General features: G+C 36.5%; 2 protein-coding genes across 6 annotated transcripts in view; one reads left to right on the top strand and one right to left on the bottom strand.

Moving 5' to 3' along the window:
• Nucleotides 1-808: 808 nt before the first annotated feature.
• Nucleotides 809-7,521, top strand: LOC122834296 (putative GPI-anchored protein pfl2). 3 transcript variants are annotated; one of them, XM_044122601.1, is made up of 17 exons: nucleotides 809-1,179; nucleotides 1,323-1,349; nucleotides 1,444-1,740; nucleotides 1,882-2,163; nucleotides 2,256-2,546; nucleotides 2,752-2,811; nucleotides 2,899-2,985; nucleotides 3,076-3,141; nucleotides 3,355-3,390; nucleotides 3,580-3,633; nucleotides 4,649-4,762; nucleotides 6,318-6,336; nucleotides 6,628-6,647; nucleotides 6,729-6,769; nucleotides 6,870-6,936; nucleotides 7,248-7,282; nucleotides 7,380-7,521. In XM_044122601.1, the coding sequence occupies exons 1-17, from the start codon at nucleotides 1,143-1,145 to the stop codon at nucleotides 7,470-7,472; spliced, it is 1,626 nt and encodes a 541-aa protein (XP_043978536.1). In that variant the 5' UTR covers nucleotides 809-1,142; the 3' UTR covers nucleotides 7,473-7,521. The 3 variants fall into 3 exon arrangements, with proteins under 3 accessions (XP_043978536.1, XP_043978534.1, XP_043978537.1); XM_044122599.1 differs by having other exon boundaries at nucleotides 4,646-4,762; XM_044122602.1 differs by lacking the exon at nucleotides 2,256-2,546 and having other exon boundaries at nucleotides 4,646-4,762.
• A 2,191-nt stretch (nucleotides 7,522-9,712) lies between these two features.
• The window catches only part of LOC122834295 (voltage-dependent calcium channel subunit alpha-2/delta-3-like), a 36,886-nt gene continuing 28,949 nt past the window's right edge, over nucleotides 9,713-17,649 (bottom strand). For 2 of the 3 annotated variants that reach the window (XM_044122597.1, XM_044122598.1), the window contains 16 exons: nucleotides 17,528-17,625; nucleotides 17,369-17,462; nucleotides 16,332-16,415; nucleotides 16,091-16,212; nucleotides 14,103-14,174; nucleotides 13,967-14,028; nucleotides 13,833-13,877; nucleotides 13,687-13,749; nucleotides 12,296-12,366; nucleotides 12,130-12,205; nucleotides 11,895-11,935; nucleotides 11,756-11,811; nucleotides 11,527-11,644; nucleotides 11,312-11,424; nucleotides 11,089-11,171; nucleotides 9,713-9,846 (listed from right to left, as the gene is read on the bottom strand). In XM_044122597.1, the coding sequence (XP_043978532.1) occupies nucleotides 9,754-9,846; nucleotides 11,089-11,171; nucleotides 11,312-11,424; nucleotides 11,527-11,644; nucleotides 11,756-11,811; nucleotides 11,895-11,935; nucleotides 12,130-12,205; nucleotides 12,296-12,366; nucleotides 13,687-13,749; nucleotides 13,833-13,877; nucleotides 13,967-14,028; nucleotides 14,103-14,174; nucleotides 16,091-16,212; nucleotides 16,332-16,415; nucleotides 17,369-17,462; nucleotides 17,528-17,625 (1,291 nt within the window). In that variant the 3' untranslated portion in view covers nucleotides 9,713-9,753. Of the gene's footprint in view, nucleotides 9,847-11,088; nucleotides 11,172-11,311; nucleotides 11,425-11,526; nucleotides 11,645-11,755; nucleotides 11,812-11,894; nucleotides 11,936-12,129; nucleotides 12,206-12,295; nucleotides 12,367-13,686; nucleotides 13,750-13,832; nucleotides 13,878-13,966; nucleotides 14,029-14,102; nucleotides 14,175-16,090; nucleotides 16,213-16,331; nucleotides 16,416-17,368; nucleotides 17,463-17,527; nucleotides 17,626-17,649 lie in introns of those variants that run through there. The other variant, XR_006371173.1, reaches the window with a different exon arrangement.

Below are 17,649 nucleotides of genomic sequence, written 5' to 3'. Positions count from 1 at the left end.
ATGACGACAGAAAACTCATTTACTCATTTGGACATAAAAAATTTAGTTAATATTTTTTATGTCCACTGAAAAAAAACCTAGACACAAAAAAACAATAATTTCCTTGAAATTGATTTTTGGTTAATTCTTTTATATTACACTTTTTTTATTTTTCTTTCAGTGGGTTATCTTTATACTTGAACTTGAGACACACATACTGTTCAGGGTCAAATTGACCTGCTGATTACAATCAAGATAAATGAGTAATTCAGAGAGTATTTATGTTTTTCTTCACTTCTGCTGAGTGTCACTCAGTGTGGGTGGAGTTTGACACAGGAACAGAAAATGTTCCTGTCACAAGTTGTATGAACACACAGTTTCCTGGTGAAGTAAAGAGAGTAGTGAGAAAGTGGACCAGTGTGTGTGCATGTATGCGCACACCTACATGCACAACAAGCTTCTCTTTTCCTTTTCTTGTTTTTTTAAATGACAGATAAAAAATTTTGAAAAATGAAACACGAAGAACATTTGAGTCATAACATGTAAACATGTGAAAAGTTGTGGTGTGTTTGTGTATGTGTGTTGAAATATGGTTCATAGCTGCAAGGAAACGTATAGAATCGGACATTTTTTAAAATCTTTTTTACCTTTTAACTTGGCTGCCGTGTCAAATTGACCCAAACTGTATCTATGTATAAAGTGGATGCAAATGTGTAAAATTAATAAATTTTCAATTTATATGTAGAGTGCACCTATTAAGACAAATGGAAAAAGTTTCATGCAAAAAAAAAAAAATACTTCCAACTATTTAAATTTTTTTTTTAAATTTGACCTGCAACACAACAGGAGGATTTATAGGAAATGAAAACGATGATTTAAGCCAGGAAACTTTTCATACTGAACTACTAAAGTGACCCCAAAACCAAAACATTGAACTTTATCTAAAAATATGAAGTGTCAGTAAAATGATGATGATGGTGAAGTGATCTGTTCATGCTGTGGGTTTAGCTGATCTAAATACTGATGAACTATTTATTCTGTGGGTTTGTGTTCCTGTGGTCAGTAGGAGGTTCCTCTACTGATCATCTGCTTTGTTTTAACAATCAACTTTTGAAACCAAATGTAGGTGATAGTGACAGTAGGAAGACTTTCACTACTTCATCATGGCTTTACAGCTGCTGATCTTCATCCTCCTCCTCAGTAAGTTTAGTTTATTGTCATTGATATTATGTTCTACACTTCAATATAAAGTCTGAGTTTTTTATTTTTTGCTACATTGATCGTAAATTTGTACTTTCCAGTCAGAAAAGACACAAATGTTGTTTCTTTATCTCATTTTCTAGATTTGACTCATGAAGCAAAAGCTGAAGGTTAGATTCAGTTAAATATTTTTGTTGTATATAAAATGTTTCTTTTCTGATTTGTTAATAAAAGTTGATATCTAAACACCTTTTGAACTTTCAGCTCTTCCTCAACCAAACCTAACTGTGGATCGACTTGTGATGACAGAAACTGATTCAGTCACATTAAACTGTTCGGCTCCAACACATGTTTCTGTGTCTCGGTGTGATTTCTACATTGAAAACAAAGAAATGTCTTCAGATTCCTCCTGTGTGAAAACACTGACAGGATCTGAGATGCTGAAGAAGTTAAACATAAGATCACCATCTGATGTCAAAGTTAAATGTTCCTACGTTACAAAGATTGATGCTCTCGATTCCTCATCATCAGACAGTGAATCAACAACCATCATTATAAACAGTGAGTAAAGGATATTCAGCCTATTTTAATAGCGATTTTTATTCTGATCTGTGTTTTTGTTGATGAAGATTGTTGCAGTATTGATTGTAGCTATGCTGGATTTCCACCTTGTGTGTAATTTTACTGTGTTCATATTTTCAGATCTTCTTCCAGCCTCACTGACAGTGAATCCTCTGGTGATCACAGAGTCAGACTCAGTCACTTTAACCTGTCGGCCTCCATCTTCTGTTTCTGTGTCTGATTGTTTTTTCTACATTGGGGAAGAAAAAACACCACACATATTTTCTTGTGTGAAGATGATGACAGCAGCTGATCTCCTGTCTTTAACCAAACAAAGTTTACCAGCTGACATTGATGTAACATGTTTTTACCTGAATTCACATCAGTCTCCAAAGAGTAACCTGCTCACCATCATCATACAGCGTGAGTAAATACAGCTGTGATATTAACAGTAATCTGTTTAATAATTCATATTACTGTGATATTAAACTATTTGATCTTGTTTATGGTTTTAGTTCCTCCACCTGAACTGACTGTGAATCCACAGCAGATCACAGAAACAGATTCAGTCACAGTGAACTGTGGGACTCCTTCATCTGTTCCTGTGGAGAGTTGTTCTTTATATTTCATAAACTCAAAGATGTCCAGAAGCATTTCCTGTGAGCAGACACTGACAGGAAGTGACCTCCTGATGATGGCACATCAAACTTCACCTGCTGAGGTTGAACTAAAATGTTTCTACATTGTGAAACGTGGAGGAATGCATCAGTCTCCAGACAGCAACACGTCTACAGTCGACATCCAGAGTGAGTTAACTCTCTCTATGATCAATGACCTCTAAATATAAAACATTTGTTAGTCTGTCAATCATACGTTCTTAATATAATTTCAGTTTTATACGGTTTTGTTTTCTGACCCTTGACAGAAACCAAGGGTCTTATAAGTTTGGCATCACACATTTTATTTGTCACATTGGTGTGAAAGGTCTAAATGTTTCCTTTGCCTTTGCAGAAGTTCAGGAAACAGATTCAACCACATTTCAGAAAGTAACGACTGTCAGTGTGACTGCTGGTAATACCTGCTTTCTATCACCAATACTAGACATTAATAAACATATTTAATTATATTTATTATAAATACTTTGACTTTATCCATCAGGTCAAACATTTAGGACAATAAAAGAAACAGAAAGTCCATTTTCTCCTCCACCATCATCAGTGAATCCAACATTATTTGCTGCAACAGGTCAGTCAAAACTTCAGAAACATCGTCGGCTTCAACCTTTGAACAAAAAATTCATGAACAATTTTTTATTTATTTTTTTGTTTTGTTCAGATCCAAGTGGAAGTACCACAGTCAACACAGCTTCTACTTTGTCAACGTCACCATCAGAGGCAACAGGTCATTTTATACACTTGGATCATGTTATGAAAATGTTTAATGATTTCGTTACTTTTTTCTTTTGAAAACGTTAACACTTAAAAGCTGCTGTATGCATTACACTTTGCTACAGCTTTCACAGGAATATAGCAGAGAAAAAGTCTTTTTTTCCTTCCAGATTTCTTCTGTTTTATGCTTTTCTGTCAGATGTAAATGTTTCGTCTTTCATTGCAGTTGTTGAGCGTCAGGATTGGTTCCCTGCAAACACTGGTACGATCTGCCTCTGAACAACAGTTTCTTTTCTTCTTAATGGGAGCTTTACTTTTTGGTTTTTGCATTTGTTATGATCTGGGAAAGCTCTTTCTGCAAGATTGATTCTGTTTTTGGTTTTCTGTCACACATTGATTATAAACATACTGGATATTCCTCCTTTACTTGTTTTTCTTTGTTTTTGTTCAGATCCAAGTGGAAGCACCACAGTCAAGACTTTAGACTCACCATCAGAGGCAACAGGTCATTTTATACACTTGGATCATGTTATGAAAATGTTTAATGATTTTGTTACTTTTTTCTTTTGAAAACGTTAACACTTAAAAGCTGCTGTATGCATTACACTTTGCTACGGCTTTCACAGGAATAAAAGCAGAGAAAAAGTCTTTTTTTTCCTTCCAGATTTCTTCTGTTTTATGCTTTTCTGTCAAGTTCAAGAGCTTTACCTTTTGGTTTCTGCATGTGTTATGATCTGGGAAAGCTCTTTCTGCAAGATTGATTCTGTTTTTGGTTTTCTGTCACACCTAAGTGAGATCATGAAAGAAAGTTTTTTCTTTCTTCAGCAGTTACTGAAACCAGATGTTTGCATACACTATGAAGAGACATTTTTCTCCTCTCTGTCTGGTATTAAATCAGATCAATGCATGTTAAGACTTTCAAATAATTTTGCCTGAAGGATGAGACTGTAGAAAGTCCGAGGTTTTCTTGCATAATATTTGATAGAACTGAACTTACACTAAATGAATTTTGTGAAACATTTTTGGTTTCTTTCCACAAACTTCCTGCAACAGTTTGTTGTATTTTGGCCTAATACTTCTAACTATCTAATCTCCTTGCAAAAGCAATTACATACAAGTTAAATGAGTGAAATAATTTTTAATATGATTTTTAGCTCAAGGAAATGGCAAAGAATTACTTGATTCCTGGCCACTAAATACAATAAAATGTTAAATGTGTATTGTTTTTCTTTTCTACTTTACGATACAAAGTCCTGCACGATTCCTTGTGTTTTCAACTTGACATCAGTGCTGTATTTAACTCAACAACAATTATGAATACAAGATTAGTATGTTGCTAACGATAACTTTTTTCCACAAATTATGCTTTCCATATTTTGGACTACCTCAGGTTGATGTAATATATTTTACGTTGTGCTTCCAGATGAATCTTGGTGGTCTGAAGTGTCGTGTCTGTAGTGTTTTGTTTTGACCATTAAGGAAGTGAGACTGATTCACTGCGGTTTTTGTTTCCCCAGCAGCAGATCAGAAACTTTCTGACAAAACTAAGTGGATGTATGTAGCTGCGCCTGGTTTTGGAGTAGGTGTGGGAGTCGTTTTACTTGTGGGACTTCTCTGTTCCAGACGGAGAAGTGGTGAGTAGAGACGCCTGAGGACATGAAAGTCTTTCTGTAGCTTTAAACTTCCCACTCATTTACATCATTCAGTTGCATATTTGACACGCAGTTTCTACCCATCATGGACATAAATGTCATATTAGTTCAAGGTGCTTATAAAGATTTATATGTCAAACAACAAATGCTCAAGCTTTATTCTTTTGTGGATTTTATCTAATCCTCCCAAAGTCAAAACTATACATACTGTAACACTTTCCTTTGGGAAAAACCTGACCAAGATGTTGGATTGTTTCTTGATGCATGTTTGATTCTTTTTTATAATAAATAGTAGAGGTAATTGAAATTGGTTGATTTTTGTGGCGCATGCATTTAAACACAGTCCACACATTTCTAGAGCGATCAAGCTTACCTAAAGCCTGATGTTACCCTGACAGAGGTTTAGATGTGTTGGTTAAAGGGGAAATTCATGAATTTGGAGCTTTTTTTTTCTCCATCTACGTTATGCATCCACTTTAGCACAATAACGACGCCATCATATTACAGTAGCTCAGGACTGGAAGCCTAAGCTCAGCGTCTGCAAATATACTTCTTGTCATTATGGACACAAAGCTCACTACTCCTCTAATCAGAAAACATTTTTTTCCAGAAGGTATTTGGTTTGTCACAGCTGCACATCTCAGTTGAGCTTTGAGAGGCATGTTTCTTAGTTGGTGCTTTTCTAGTAAATAGTTCTTGAAAACTGTCTTTGCCGTGAGACCTTAATGGTCACGAGCTTTTAGCTAAGGATGGGATTCTCCCTTACTGGTTTTTTATTGTTCCTGACATTTGCTTTTGTTAGAGAGGGAAAATTTGGTCCAGAAACATGAACACATGTTGGTGTTTTAATAAGACAATGATTCAGTCTAAAGCTGTTTTTGAAGGTTTAAGGATTGTCCTGACCTTCATCCTACTAAATGTTTGAAAGCTATTTATACATTTTGAAACTAACAAGTTTAAACTAACTCCACCATTTCTGATGAAAAAGAGAAACACAATTCAGACAGAATTATGTGAGAAGCTCATTCAATGCTACAGACTGTGTGGAGCATAAATATCAGTTTATGTTCATGTTTATATTTAAACTGCTATGTAAAATTTTTTACCTCTAGTTTATTTAAACATACGTATAATATGTTTAAATGTTTGCACATCATTCTTGATTTTATCACTGAACTTATTTACTTTTCACTCTAACCTGGAAAAAAGCAGTTAAAAAAAGTAAAAATCTTGAAAAAAATATGGCATCCATTCCCATGATGATATTAATTTCTGGTCATAGCATCCAGGTGATTGACACTAGTGTCAGGTTTTAATTGTTTTTGTTTAATTCCTTCCAAAATTACATTCTTACGTGCTTTAAAACAGCGCTGTAACATTTTAATAAAGTAATAGATCAGGTCACGTCAATTTATTACAATTTTTTATTTTCCGTCTAGAGTAGAGACACATCATAAAAGTACTTCTCTTCACTCATATCATGTGTTTACTGTGTTTTCAATTCCTCTTTTCTCCTTCACTTTTTTGTTTTTGTCAGATATCAAAACTCACAGGAGGTAAGGTATTTTTTTCTCATTTTAACTGGAATCAGGTTGATCTGTTTGCTCTGATCTGTTAGATAAAGAAGGTTTATCTTATTTGATTAAGATTTAGCACGGGGAGCTTTATCGCTCTATTTAATCATGAAATAAATTAGTGCTGTAATATTTCCACTGTGGATTTTGCTCAGGATGAAAACTATCTAAACAATTTATACATTTAAAAAGTGTGAACACACAATTGCAACATGTCATAAGTTGTGCAAAATATTCATTTGTTTTATCACATTATCTTGATTTTAATTCCAGACCACCAGTCAGCTATAATGGTAACGTAAATATCCATTAATCTGGTTTAACAACATGTGTTTACATTTACAGTTTACATGCTTTTTTCTTTTTTGTTCCAGATAAATTTATAGGAATGAGGAAGGTTACTAATGGAGGACTGGTAATGTTTTGTGAAATATGTACATCGTGCAGTCTAAAGGAAAAGAGAAGTTCATTTATTCTAACTTTATATTCTTTCTTTTCATTCACTTATATAAAAGTTACCTGTTGGGGATGAAGATGGCTACCACACAATCACCTCCGTTCCTGCAGACGACTCTGCACACGGTGAGCTGCTTGTTATTCCTCTATAGACAATCTACGAGTTGACGTTCAGTTTATTAGCTTTTGGAAGAAAACGCTCAGAAATTTAATCATTATTTGATGAGTTTGTAGTTGCAAAATTGGGATTTAACATTTAAAAAGTTGATTGTGATATTGCATTATTTATTGGGTTATTTTGCACATTTTCAGTGTCAGGCTTACTAATAATCAAAGTGCCTAAAAAAGCAGAAATCAGACGTGTTTTAAAACTGAGAAATTATGTGAATATATAAGGCGACATAACTAATGTACTTAATTTGATCATGTTTTTCCAGAACACGTTGCGATAAACACGCAGAACTCTCAAAATGTAAGTAAGATGCAACAGTTTTCCAGAAGTGAACATGTTTACTCTAAAAACAAAGAATGTAAAAAAATAAATTCAGTTTATTTTCTTCTTTATGCAGCATGATGTTTACCACGTTTACTCCACCATCCCTGAGGAACCAGAAGAAGCTGCCGTAGCGAAGCAGCTGTACTGCACCCTACAACCCCACTGAAAAACCGCTTTTGTTTAAAGATGTGTCAAAAATATCCACTAAATGTACAGCTACAGATTATGTTTTTACAGATATTTTTATTATCATCGTTTCATTATTGTCTTTCTGGATTAGATTTACTTTTCATTACGCAGTGTTGTGAAAAGGTGTTTTATCCGTTCTTCAGCTGTTTTCCTTTTGTGACAAAATTAAATGTTTAAAAATGTTAACATTTTATGTATGTTTTTTTTATTATTTTTGTTTTAGGGGAGTATATCTATGTCAGTCTTGCACATCTGGAGACTAAAGGTTTTTCTCAATATTAAATTAAGCCTACTGCAGCATGCAATAATTTTTTTCCAAATCTGTTAGTTAAAATATTTCTCCTAATGGCATTCAGCAGCTGCATTCCTATCAGCTGAGTTAGCCTGTATGCTAGCTCGCCATAAATGTTCTTTTCCATTAATACAGAACCAGACACTTCTTGTGTGTGCAGTTTCCTCTTCATATATTTATTAATCAACAATTCTGTTTTCTTTCAATTAATAAAAAGGTACCTTCACGTAATCTTGAACCTTACCTGATAACCCACACGGCTGATTCTTCTTGTGATGGTGAGATGATTTTTGTTTTTCCAGAAGTGGGATGTAAAGCATGTTTTTCTGCATCAGTAGTTATTGGTACTTCTGGTAAATGTCTATAAAAGCCCAGTCTTAATAGGAGTACAAAAAAATCCCACACGGGTATATAGATGGCTTTATTTGTTTATAGTATTTGTAATCATGTTACAAATATCTTTTCATTTTTCTTTTTTTAAACATATTCCATAACCAGGGGAGCCAATGTGGCGGGTGATTATCATTTTTATCTTATTGGTTTTGCTATAGGATGCAACATAATTAAATCAAATGCAATATTTGTCTTTTGCAAATAATTGATATTTAAAAAAAAAAAAACTTCCTTAAAGATATTTATTTTTGTTACAAATCTGAAAATGCAGATCATGCAAGAGACCAAAAATGAGGATGCAAGTCTGACTCAGCAGATTATCTGCAGTTCATCCTCAATCTGTGGCTGATGCTTTTATTTTCTCCTTGCAGCCTGACAACCTTTACCACGTTTACTCCACCATCCCTGATTAGGCTGAGGGTCCAAACCAGATGTCCCATGATGATTTGTTGAAACAAAATGTTTGTTTTCTATCTATTATAAGAGAACAAACTACTAACAGAAACTGTCCCCTCTAAGGTCATATTTTTAAAGTGTATAATTTAGAGCTGGTATCTCATCCTTCAAGTTTGCATTTTATTTTTTTGGGGGGGTTAGATTACAGTTGATGCATTTATGCTAAATTCATTGAAGTTAAATTTTCCTCCATCTTGTAATTCTTGTTCAACTGTAATTTCTTGTTTGGTTTCTATATCTGCACCACCATGCTTGTTTTCCTTTCTCTGTTGAATCTCTTCTAATTCAGTTTGTTTTTGTCTTTTAAAAAAATTACATGTAAACTTGATGACATGCACAAAGAGGAAGCAGCACAATGTGTAAAGAAGGAAAATATTTCTTTAGGTTTATTAATCTCTTTTCTTAGACACATGGTTAAGATTACACGGACGTTTCAACAAATCATGGCTGAATATATAAATGTAACATTCTTCAACACACTGCATCTTCATCATGCATATTAACTTCTCTCACTTTAATTGAAGAGAAACCGTTCAAATAACATTTTTATTTACTGTCTTTTATAAATAATATTTTATTTGACAATAGATATTTTGTAAGAAAAGCAACTCAAATATTCAGGGAAATAAAACAATTGCACATTAAATTATTTTCTCTGATTTATGGCCAAAAAGTGTCTTTTCCTGATTTTTTTTCCATAGCTCACAAAAGTGCATTTTACATTTCTTTAATTTTTTCCCTCACAACAATGAAACACACATAATATCTTCTTTTGCACAGTGGACTTGTTCAGGCTTTAACAAAAAGAAAAAGGAAAAAAGTCCCGTTCCCATTTGGCATTTTTCCCTCCCATTAATTCAGAACAGGACAAACTTTCAGCGTAATGATTTGCAATGAGCAGAGCAAACTCACCAAGCACACACTCTTATAGTTCACATTATGTTGTGTTTTCTGCAGTGATGGATGTGAGCCTCAGAGCTTCTGATAAAGACCCAATAGAGTCTTAGTAGAGTAATGTCTGCTGCAGAGGTGAGCGAAGTCGTTTCTGATCCGTCATGTTCTCTAAGTGTTTCTAAGCGTCTTCTGGTGGCGTTAGCTTCAGACCTGCAGCTCGTGGTCACCTGCTGACGGTCGCTGCAATCAGAGTCAGCAGATTTGCAGCCAGGCAGCCGGAGAGGCGACTGGCTGAGCCGCACTCCATGGCATTTTCCTGCAGAAGACACACGCTGCTGTTACACCTCAGTATGTTGACATAATGTTAAACAGGTTGCTGTGCTGTATCTAGCTTCAGAGGATTCAATGATGCAAACAGTCTGAAACAAGATAAACAACATTTCATTGGATTTTTTTGGTAATTTTTTAAATGGAAGAATGAAACTGTATGCTGTTGCCTAGTTTAAATAAAAATAAAACTGGGAGAACCCCACCCTTTTTGCTGCTATTACAGCCGCAGGTCTTCTGAGAGTATTTGTCTTACTTTCTCGAAGCTGAAACCTGTTAATTCTCAATCAGAGTGGATGGAAAGAATCAATTCAGTCTCTCTTTACATCAACTCTGACTCTGTTTGCCACCACATTATGCTGCCACCACCATGTTTCACCATGAAGGAAAATGTGTTTAGATGATAAGCATGAAGTGTTTACATCTGGACCAAACAGTTAAATGATATTTTCATCAGAGAAAGGACCTTCAAGATGTTGTTGTGCTTCACACGTGACCTACTGCAAATGGCTAAAAACACTTATCCCTGGATTGCAAACAGAATATTTTTTGGAAATTGTCTATGTTTTTTCAACTAGATTAGGATTATTTTGCACCACTGGATCCAAAAATGCATTTTTTTTTTCAATCAGGTCAGGTTTTTATTCTAATTTGATTTAGAGAAATTTGATCTTCTGACGTTTTGTGACGTTATCAGTTCATTCCCTTTAATATTTTTCATCAAAAAAAAAAAAAACGTTTTAGGAGAAAAATTTCCTTTTCTAACATAGTGTATTTAATAAGTGTTACAAACCTGTATTTCTGTAAATTGAATAATAAACACTTATAGGAGCAAGTAGATGTAAATTGAACATCACGTCTTCATTGTGCAAAATTCTCCGTCTCTTTTCTGCCCTGATGGACTCTCTCCTCCTGATCATCACCCATTGATCCCAGATTATCAGGAAAATGATCCAGATGTGAAAACAAGCTGTGCATTTGATGCTCATGTTGCATCCACAGTTCAGAAAGTTGACCTGATTGAGCAAAACCGACGTCATGTTTGGATTCAACACATCAAAATGGCCCTAAAACATTTGGCTGTGTTTTGAGTTTTCCGAATTTACTATGATGGTAATTTTATGGTTGTTTGCTGCCAAATTACTTTGAATAAGAATCAAGCAAACATTTTCAAACATTTTGCTTTGCTTGTTCATCATGTCGGCTTTGTGGTCAGGAACACTTCTCCTACCTCCGGGTGGAAAGGATGACATGACTCAGGCTTTTTCCTGTCCTTCTGCAGCTTTAGTCTGTCACATTTTAGTGACTCGTTGTGTTCAAAGGAGTCAAGGATAGAAATGACTGAACAGTTCATTAAAGTTCACATTTAAAGCTTCAAATAATTTATTAACTCTCATACAAATCCTATAACCAGCATCTAGCAATGCTTAAAGCAGCAGGTCTATAAAGGATATACTTGATCTCGATGGGATCCATTGTTACAGGATCAACGGCGCTGCAGTCGCACTTGTTGTCAACTACAACCATGAACAGGTTGCTGCTGGGAATCTGCTGTATGACAAAAGAACTGCATCCAACACACAAACTAGAATTAAAATCGTTACAGTGAAAAGTTGAAATCATTTGAAGATTCAGTGACGAGCTTCTTGACGCGAGCCTAAATCGGTACCTAACACAACCATTGCAGTCAACGTTGCCTGTTGTCTCCTTAATGGTGCGTTCGGAGACGAAGGCTGGGTATTCTGTGTCGCAGGGCACCATCATGGTTTTACCCTGAGGTCTCTGAGCTGTTCAGGAAAACACACATTTAGATCCAGCACAAAGTTTGCACAAAAAGAAAGGGGTTTTTTCTTTCTCATGCTGTGGCTCTTCTTTCCAGACAACGTTAAGATCATTACCTTTGACTGAGAGGTCGACGTTCCACCAGCTGTACAGGTTGAATTCTAGCAGGAAACTAAGAAAACAACAGAAAATGTAAACATGCGTCCTTTGTGACAATTATAAAAAGTAAATGACTATATATTTAAAAGTTATTACATGACAAGTTCTGTCAGGAGCCACTTAACCATTGAGAAAGGCTGAAAGAAAAGAAAAGGAGGAGGAAAATATTTCATGCTGGTCACAGTTCAGCGGTGCACAGACCGCAATAACCACTAACATACAAACATTCTCTGGTATTTCTGAATATTTTAACCATAGAGAATATTACTGCAACAGTCTGCAGAGTTCTGGTCTTCTTCTATTTACAGATTGGTGTTTCTCAAACACTCACGTCTGACAGAGTGCGTGCGCTGTCGCTGCTCCCGGCGTACTCTCTGCAAAGCGCCTGGTAATCATAGAGGTTGATTCTGCAACACAAGCAGAACAGAACGGGTTGTAATGCAGATAATTAAGACCTGGAGTGAAAACAGAGACAGAAATCAGTTGGTGTGTTTGACCTCTTAAAGGAGCCCATTTGGAGAAGTTTGCTCATGACGGCGCCCTCCACCTCTCCAAAGAAAAGCCCTGTCTGAGAGAGGAAAACGGTTACTTACATTACTGGAAATCTTACAGGAATAGCATATAAAAATAATATCCTAATTAGTGCCTGTGTAATAATTATCTTTCTACTAACTTATTAGCATATTCAGACACTAAAATTGTTTGCTGATTCTTCAGCTCAGGCTCACTTAACTTGGGTGAAAAAATGGCCATTTTTAAGCCCTTGTATAAATCTGCGATTGAATATTGGTTGCTTTGCTGCAGCTCCCACATGGCTTCTTATAACTTTCTTTCAACAATGGCTTTTTACTTGCTACATAAAGTCCAGATTTTTGGATGCAGGTCTAAAAATTTTCAACAGATTCTCCCGCCTGAGCTGTGGATCTTTGCAGCTCATCCAGAGTTACTGTAAGCGGCAAAGGTGATTCTTTGATTCATGCTCCTTTTTCCCACCTGAAGTTTGGGTAGGAGGTAAAGTCTTGCTAGATTTGCAGTTGTAACATACTGACTTTGTTTTTGACAGTTTTCTGAACTCTGAATATTGATATAAAAGATGATCCTATAAACATCTCCATTATCTCTGCAGCGTTCGTTGGTCTTCATGATGCTGTTTGTTCACTAATCCTCACTAACAAACTTCACACAACATCTGGATTTACAGTGAGATTAAATGACACACAGATGGACTCCATCCACCAATTAGTTGATTTCATTTGGGGATGTCAAACAAAAATGGTGCGAATTCTCAGATTTTTACTTTAAATAAATAATTCTTCTTCTTACATGTGTAAGTCAACACATGTCGTTGACTTATGCCATTAGATCCCAAAGAAGTAGACTGATGCTTACGGTTGTAACCTGGCAAAGTTTGAAAATATTCCAGTGAGAGATTTTTCAAAATGTAAGATTTAACATCTTGTTGAAACTACTTTGTGTAACTAATTGAGCATACTGTAGTGTTTAAGAGAAGGATCAATTGGAATTAACTTTTGATTGAATTGAAGTGGTTTTTGTAAATTGCCTTCGTTGTGAATTGGTGATATTAAATAAACTGAATTCCATTGAATTGAATTGTTAAATAGATAAAAGTTTTAATCCCTGAAGAACAGAGTAACCTTGCAGCTAAACACTCATTTGGATTTATCTCTCAGGATTTTATTACAGATATATACATATTTTTTAGATCTCGGGACTCATGCAGCTGCACGTCTTTTGTTACTTTCTAAACACGGAAATCTGATCCCATAAAAGCATTCTAACACCATCTTTTCAGATTTATCTATCAATGTATCTAGATAAACACTGGTTAGGGTTTTAGTCATCTAAATTGCAGAAATATGGACTCAACCTGAGATTTTTCCTCTGTAACAAGAATGAAGCCGTTGTTGTCAATGAGGTAGCAGTTAATGTCCTGTAAGGACAGAAAACAAGAAGGCTAAATTAAAAATAAACCCTCAAACAGGAATAAAACCAGTGATGTGGAACTTTTCTTACCTCACTATCACAGCTAATGATACAATTTCCATCCAGAGCTGTGCACTGAGTAAAACACAATAAGAGTTTATTTTCATCCATGATTAGAAATTCTATTATTTCTAAGATATTATGCCACAGAGGTTTCGGAATACCTGTCTGCAGGCAGTCCAGAACTTTCTCTGAAAATACTCGAGCTTCATTTGGATCCCCACAGCTGAAAACAGCATAACACTAAGTTCTGACTTCATAAACAGAGCTGGAGAGAAATGTGATGTGGAAAACTATTACCAGCAACAATTGGAGACTTTCTGTCATCGAGGAGCTGAATTGCTGTGCTGGCCAACACCACACTCTCAGAAGCTAGAAAAGAGCAGTGAAATTTATTCATGTTACCTTTTATGCTCACTAGGTGGCGCCCTTTACCCAGCAGCTGCTGGGTGACGGTGGAGTCCAGTTGGAGCTTCCTCGGATCCAACTATACTGTTCCTGAAATGAGTGTCGTGACTGAAGATTTCAGGTTTTGCATTCAGTCGTTTAAAACAGAATGGAGGATGTAAAAGTTCTGCTCAGAAAGTCCTTCATATCCCCAAAACAGTGGACTGAACCAGGTCCATTAAAATGGCTCGTAGGTTATGAGGCAGATAAGATGAGCTGCACGTCTTGCTAGTAAAACTCACAGTCTAACGAAGGGTTTTCCTATTAAAGGACTGATTTATTTTTTGCATCTCAGTGAATCAGAACACAAGTGGAAAGTTGGTTTACTCAGTAATTCAAAGAGAAAAATTGATGCATAATTTAGACTCAGCCTGGGCTCTTTCTGCATGGAGTTGGTGTGTTTTCCACATGCGTGTGTGAGTTTTCTGCTGATGCCTCTTTCTCCCATGCACAGCGCAAAAATAGGACCTTTGTGTTAGAGCCTCTCTAAATTGAAGGTTAGTGTTTGTACGTCATCAATCTTTGTCCAAAGTGGACTGAATTGTCAACATGTCCAGGATACACCCTGCTTCTCCCAATGAACGCTGTCGATAAAACCCAGACCACTAACTCTCCGCAACTCTGCATGGATGGACGGGTATCTGGATCAATGCATCCAGATTTATAGCAAACATTTGTGGTTGTAGCTTGCAGTTGATAAAACAGTTAGCTGATAAAAACCAGCCTTTTGTTTTATGCTTTGCTTCATACAGAGGACTGGATACATGGCTGTTGAGATACAATTGCTTGCTGGAAGCTTGGACTCCGTTGAAGTTTACCCAATTGCTAACGTTTGGTCGTGACGTTTGGTCGCGACGTTTGGTCCCGACGTTTGGTCGTGACGTTTGGTCGCGACGTTTGGTCGTGACGTTTGGTCGTGACGTTTGGTCGCGACGTTTGGTCCCGACGTTTGGTCGTGACGTTTGGTCGTGACGTTTGGTCGTGACGTTTGGTCGTGACGTTTGGTCGCGACGTTTGGTCCCGACGTATGTAATGCGCCAGCTTAATTGTGAACAAAGCTCTGCTATGAAAATGAAATTGAAATTGTGTCTGTGTAAACAACAGTGCCCCAATGCAAAGAGAGAAGTGGCAAACTGAATGACATTTTTGCCAGCATTAAAATGTCTGAAGCATTCCTCTTGCGAACAACACAGACTGAACGACGATTCCAAAAACAGCACAGAAAATATAAGTTATTGTTATAACTTCTCCATCTGTTCACTGACTGGCCAGGATGAAATTCATCTTGAGCAACCAAACTCAATGGGAGAAATCCCAAACAGAGCAGTGAAGGGAGATGATAGTTGAGCAAATGAAGACGATGGCCATGCTGATAAAACACTAAATTCATCAAATGAAGCTGTTATAATACAAAAAACAATCTATTTAGCACAAAACTGAAGAGATCAGCCTGTGGTTCTGCTGAGATTGCTTTATCCCTTGTTAGTGTCACCTGGTGCCAAGTTCTGGTACAAATTGAAATAAAGCTCAATAAAGCTTTCCAACAGAGTTAAGGAAGACTTAAAAGTGCAGTGGACCAACACAAACACATATCAGTGCTGGCTTTGGAGACTTCTCACTGGAAGACAAGCAGCAGACACTGGGGCCTTCACTTCCAAACTATTTGAAAATTTACTGCATTCCAATCTGCTGAGATACACCTGAAAATTCAGCAGCAAACTAAAAACAATATAGAAAATAAAACTCATATTAGGTGTAGTTTTCCAGGGGCTCAGAGAGCTGACAATTGACTTTTCTTAGAGGCCACAGTGACTTCTGTAGTCACAGCATCTGCAGAGTACCTGTGCTGAAGGGGATGGAGTAGACAAATGTGCCTGGGACCTGCTCTGCCGCTCTCCTGTACCACAGGGGGAAGTGATCAGCGTTAAACACACCCTCCTCGTCCTCCGCTGTCAGGAAATTTCTGTGCCGCCACAGAGACACACAAAGAAAGAAACAGAGGTGAGAAGACAATGATTAGAATCACCACCTCGCTTTGTGCTGTAAGTAATGACTAGAGAGATGTCGAGCTGCAGCACTCACCGGACAGTCGGTACAAACAGGTTTGTCCTGGACAGACCAGTCCGTGTGCCCAGGAATGCAATCTCCACCCCTTTGTCTGGGTTCCTGTAGGTGGGATGCAAAGGAGACGATAACCAAACAACTTTGTTTCAGCTATGCAACACACACACACACACACACGCACACGCACGCACGCACACACACACAGTGGCTTGCAAAAGTATTTGTACAAAGTGGCATTCAATTGGGAAGGAGAAAGAAAATTATACACGTTAAATTTCTTTGAGACAGACGTCACGTCATTGCCGAAGTTTCTCAATGCAGCTGAGTTGGAGCAGAGTTTTGAAATATAATTATAAAGATCGCACCCAGATTATTGGGTAACATTGAATAAATACTGAAGACATTGATTAGTTCTTTAGGATTATTCTTTAAAAAAAAAAATAAAAATCTGTTTTATCATAAAAAGGACCAGAAGATTCAACATAATCAGTCACACACACGGTGAGCAAAAATAATAACTGTACATTAAGTTCACACTTTTACTGACAGAAACTGTTGATTTATTTTATTTATTTATTAATTTATTTTTATTTAAACTCACTGAGATTGAAAAAGAGAAATACAGCACAGAAAAACACATGGTTAAAAGAAAATGTCAAACTATTATAAACAATGCAGTGAGGGCCATTTTAAAATTTCACCTTATTTATAAAGATAAATCTCATACAGGTTTGATCTCTCGTTTTGAAGAGCGGCCTGACAAAAGACTATACAAACTATATAATACATAGAATTACAAAATACAGAGCTAATTTTTTTTCCTACCTTTTTTTATGCCTTAAGAAAATCAAAAACATTTTGGAAAATAATCCTGACATAAAGGATCATAATTCATGTAGGAAGGGGTTGAAATTGTTAAAACGAACACGAAACGTCAGAGTTTGAACTCTGATCATGTTGAATGAGCTGTTAATGAAATGAGAAACACAACAAGAATCAAAACCTGACGTATCCTGACTTGGGGGAGAAGTACAAGTGTTTTCTAATGTTCTTACTCTGATTTGTTGAGAGCCAGACTGTTCCAGTAGCTCTTCAGTGGAGCCGTGACGACAGCGTCGAACAACACTTCCTGTATCAACTCTCTGTCACCTGAACGATGCAACACAAGTTACCTTAAAAAACCACAACAACCAGTTCAGGCGGAACTCTCTTACATTTGAGGTGTGGTCTGCGGCTAGTCATGAAGAGCTTTATGGCTTGAATCTGGGTCAGGTGGCGATGCTCGTGCTTCTCCTCCGTGTTGCAGTAGGTCCTGTGTCCAGGCCAAACAAATCAG

This window comes from Gambusia affinis, linkage group LG07, assembly GCF_019740435.1.
Source record: "Gambusia affinis linkage group LG07, SWU_Gaff_1.0, whole genome shotgun sequence".
Classification (NCBI taxonomy): domain Eukaryota; kingdom Metazoa; phylum Chordata; class Actinopteri; order Cyprinodontiformes; family Poeciliidae; genus Gambusia; species Gambusia affinis.
The sequence above is the reverse complement of the archived record's forward strand: the minus strand, read 5'-3'. Positions and strand labels throughout refer to the sequence as shown.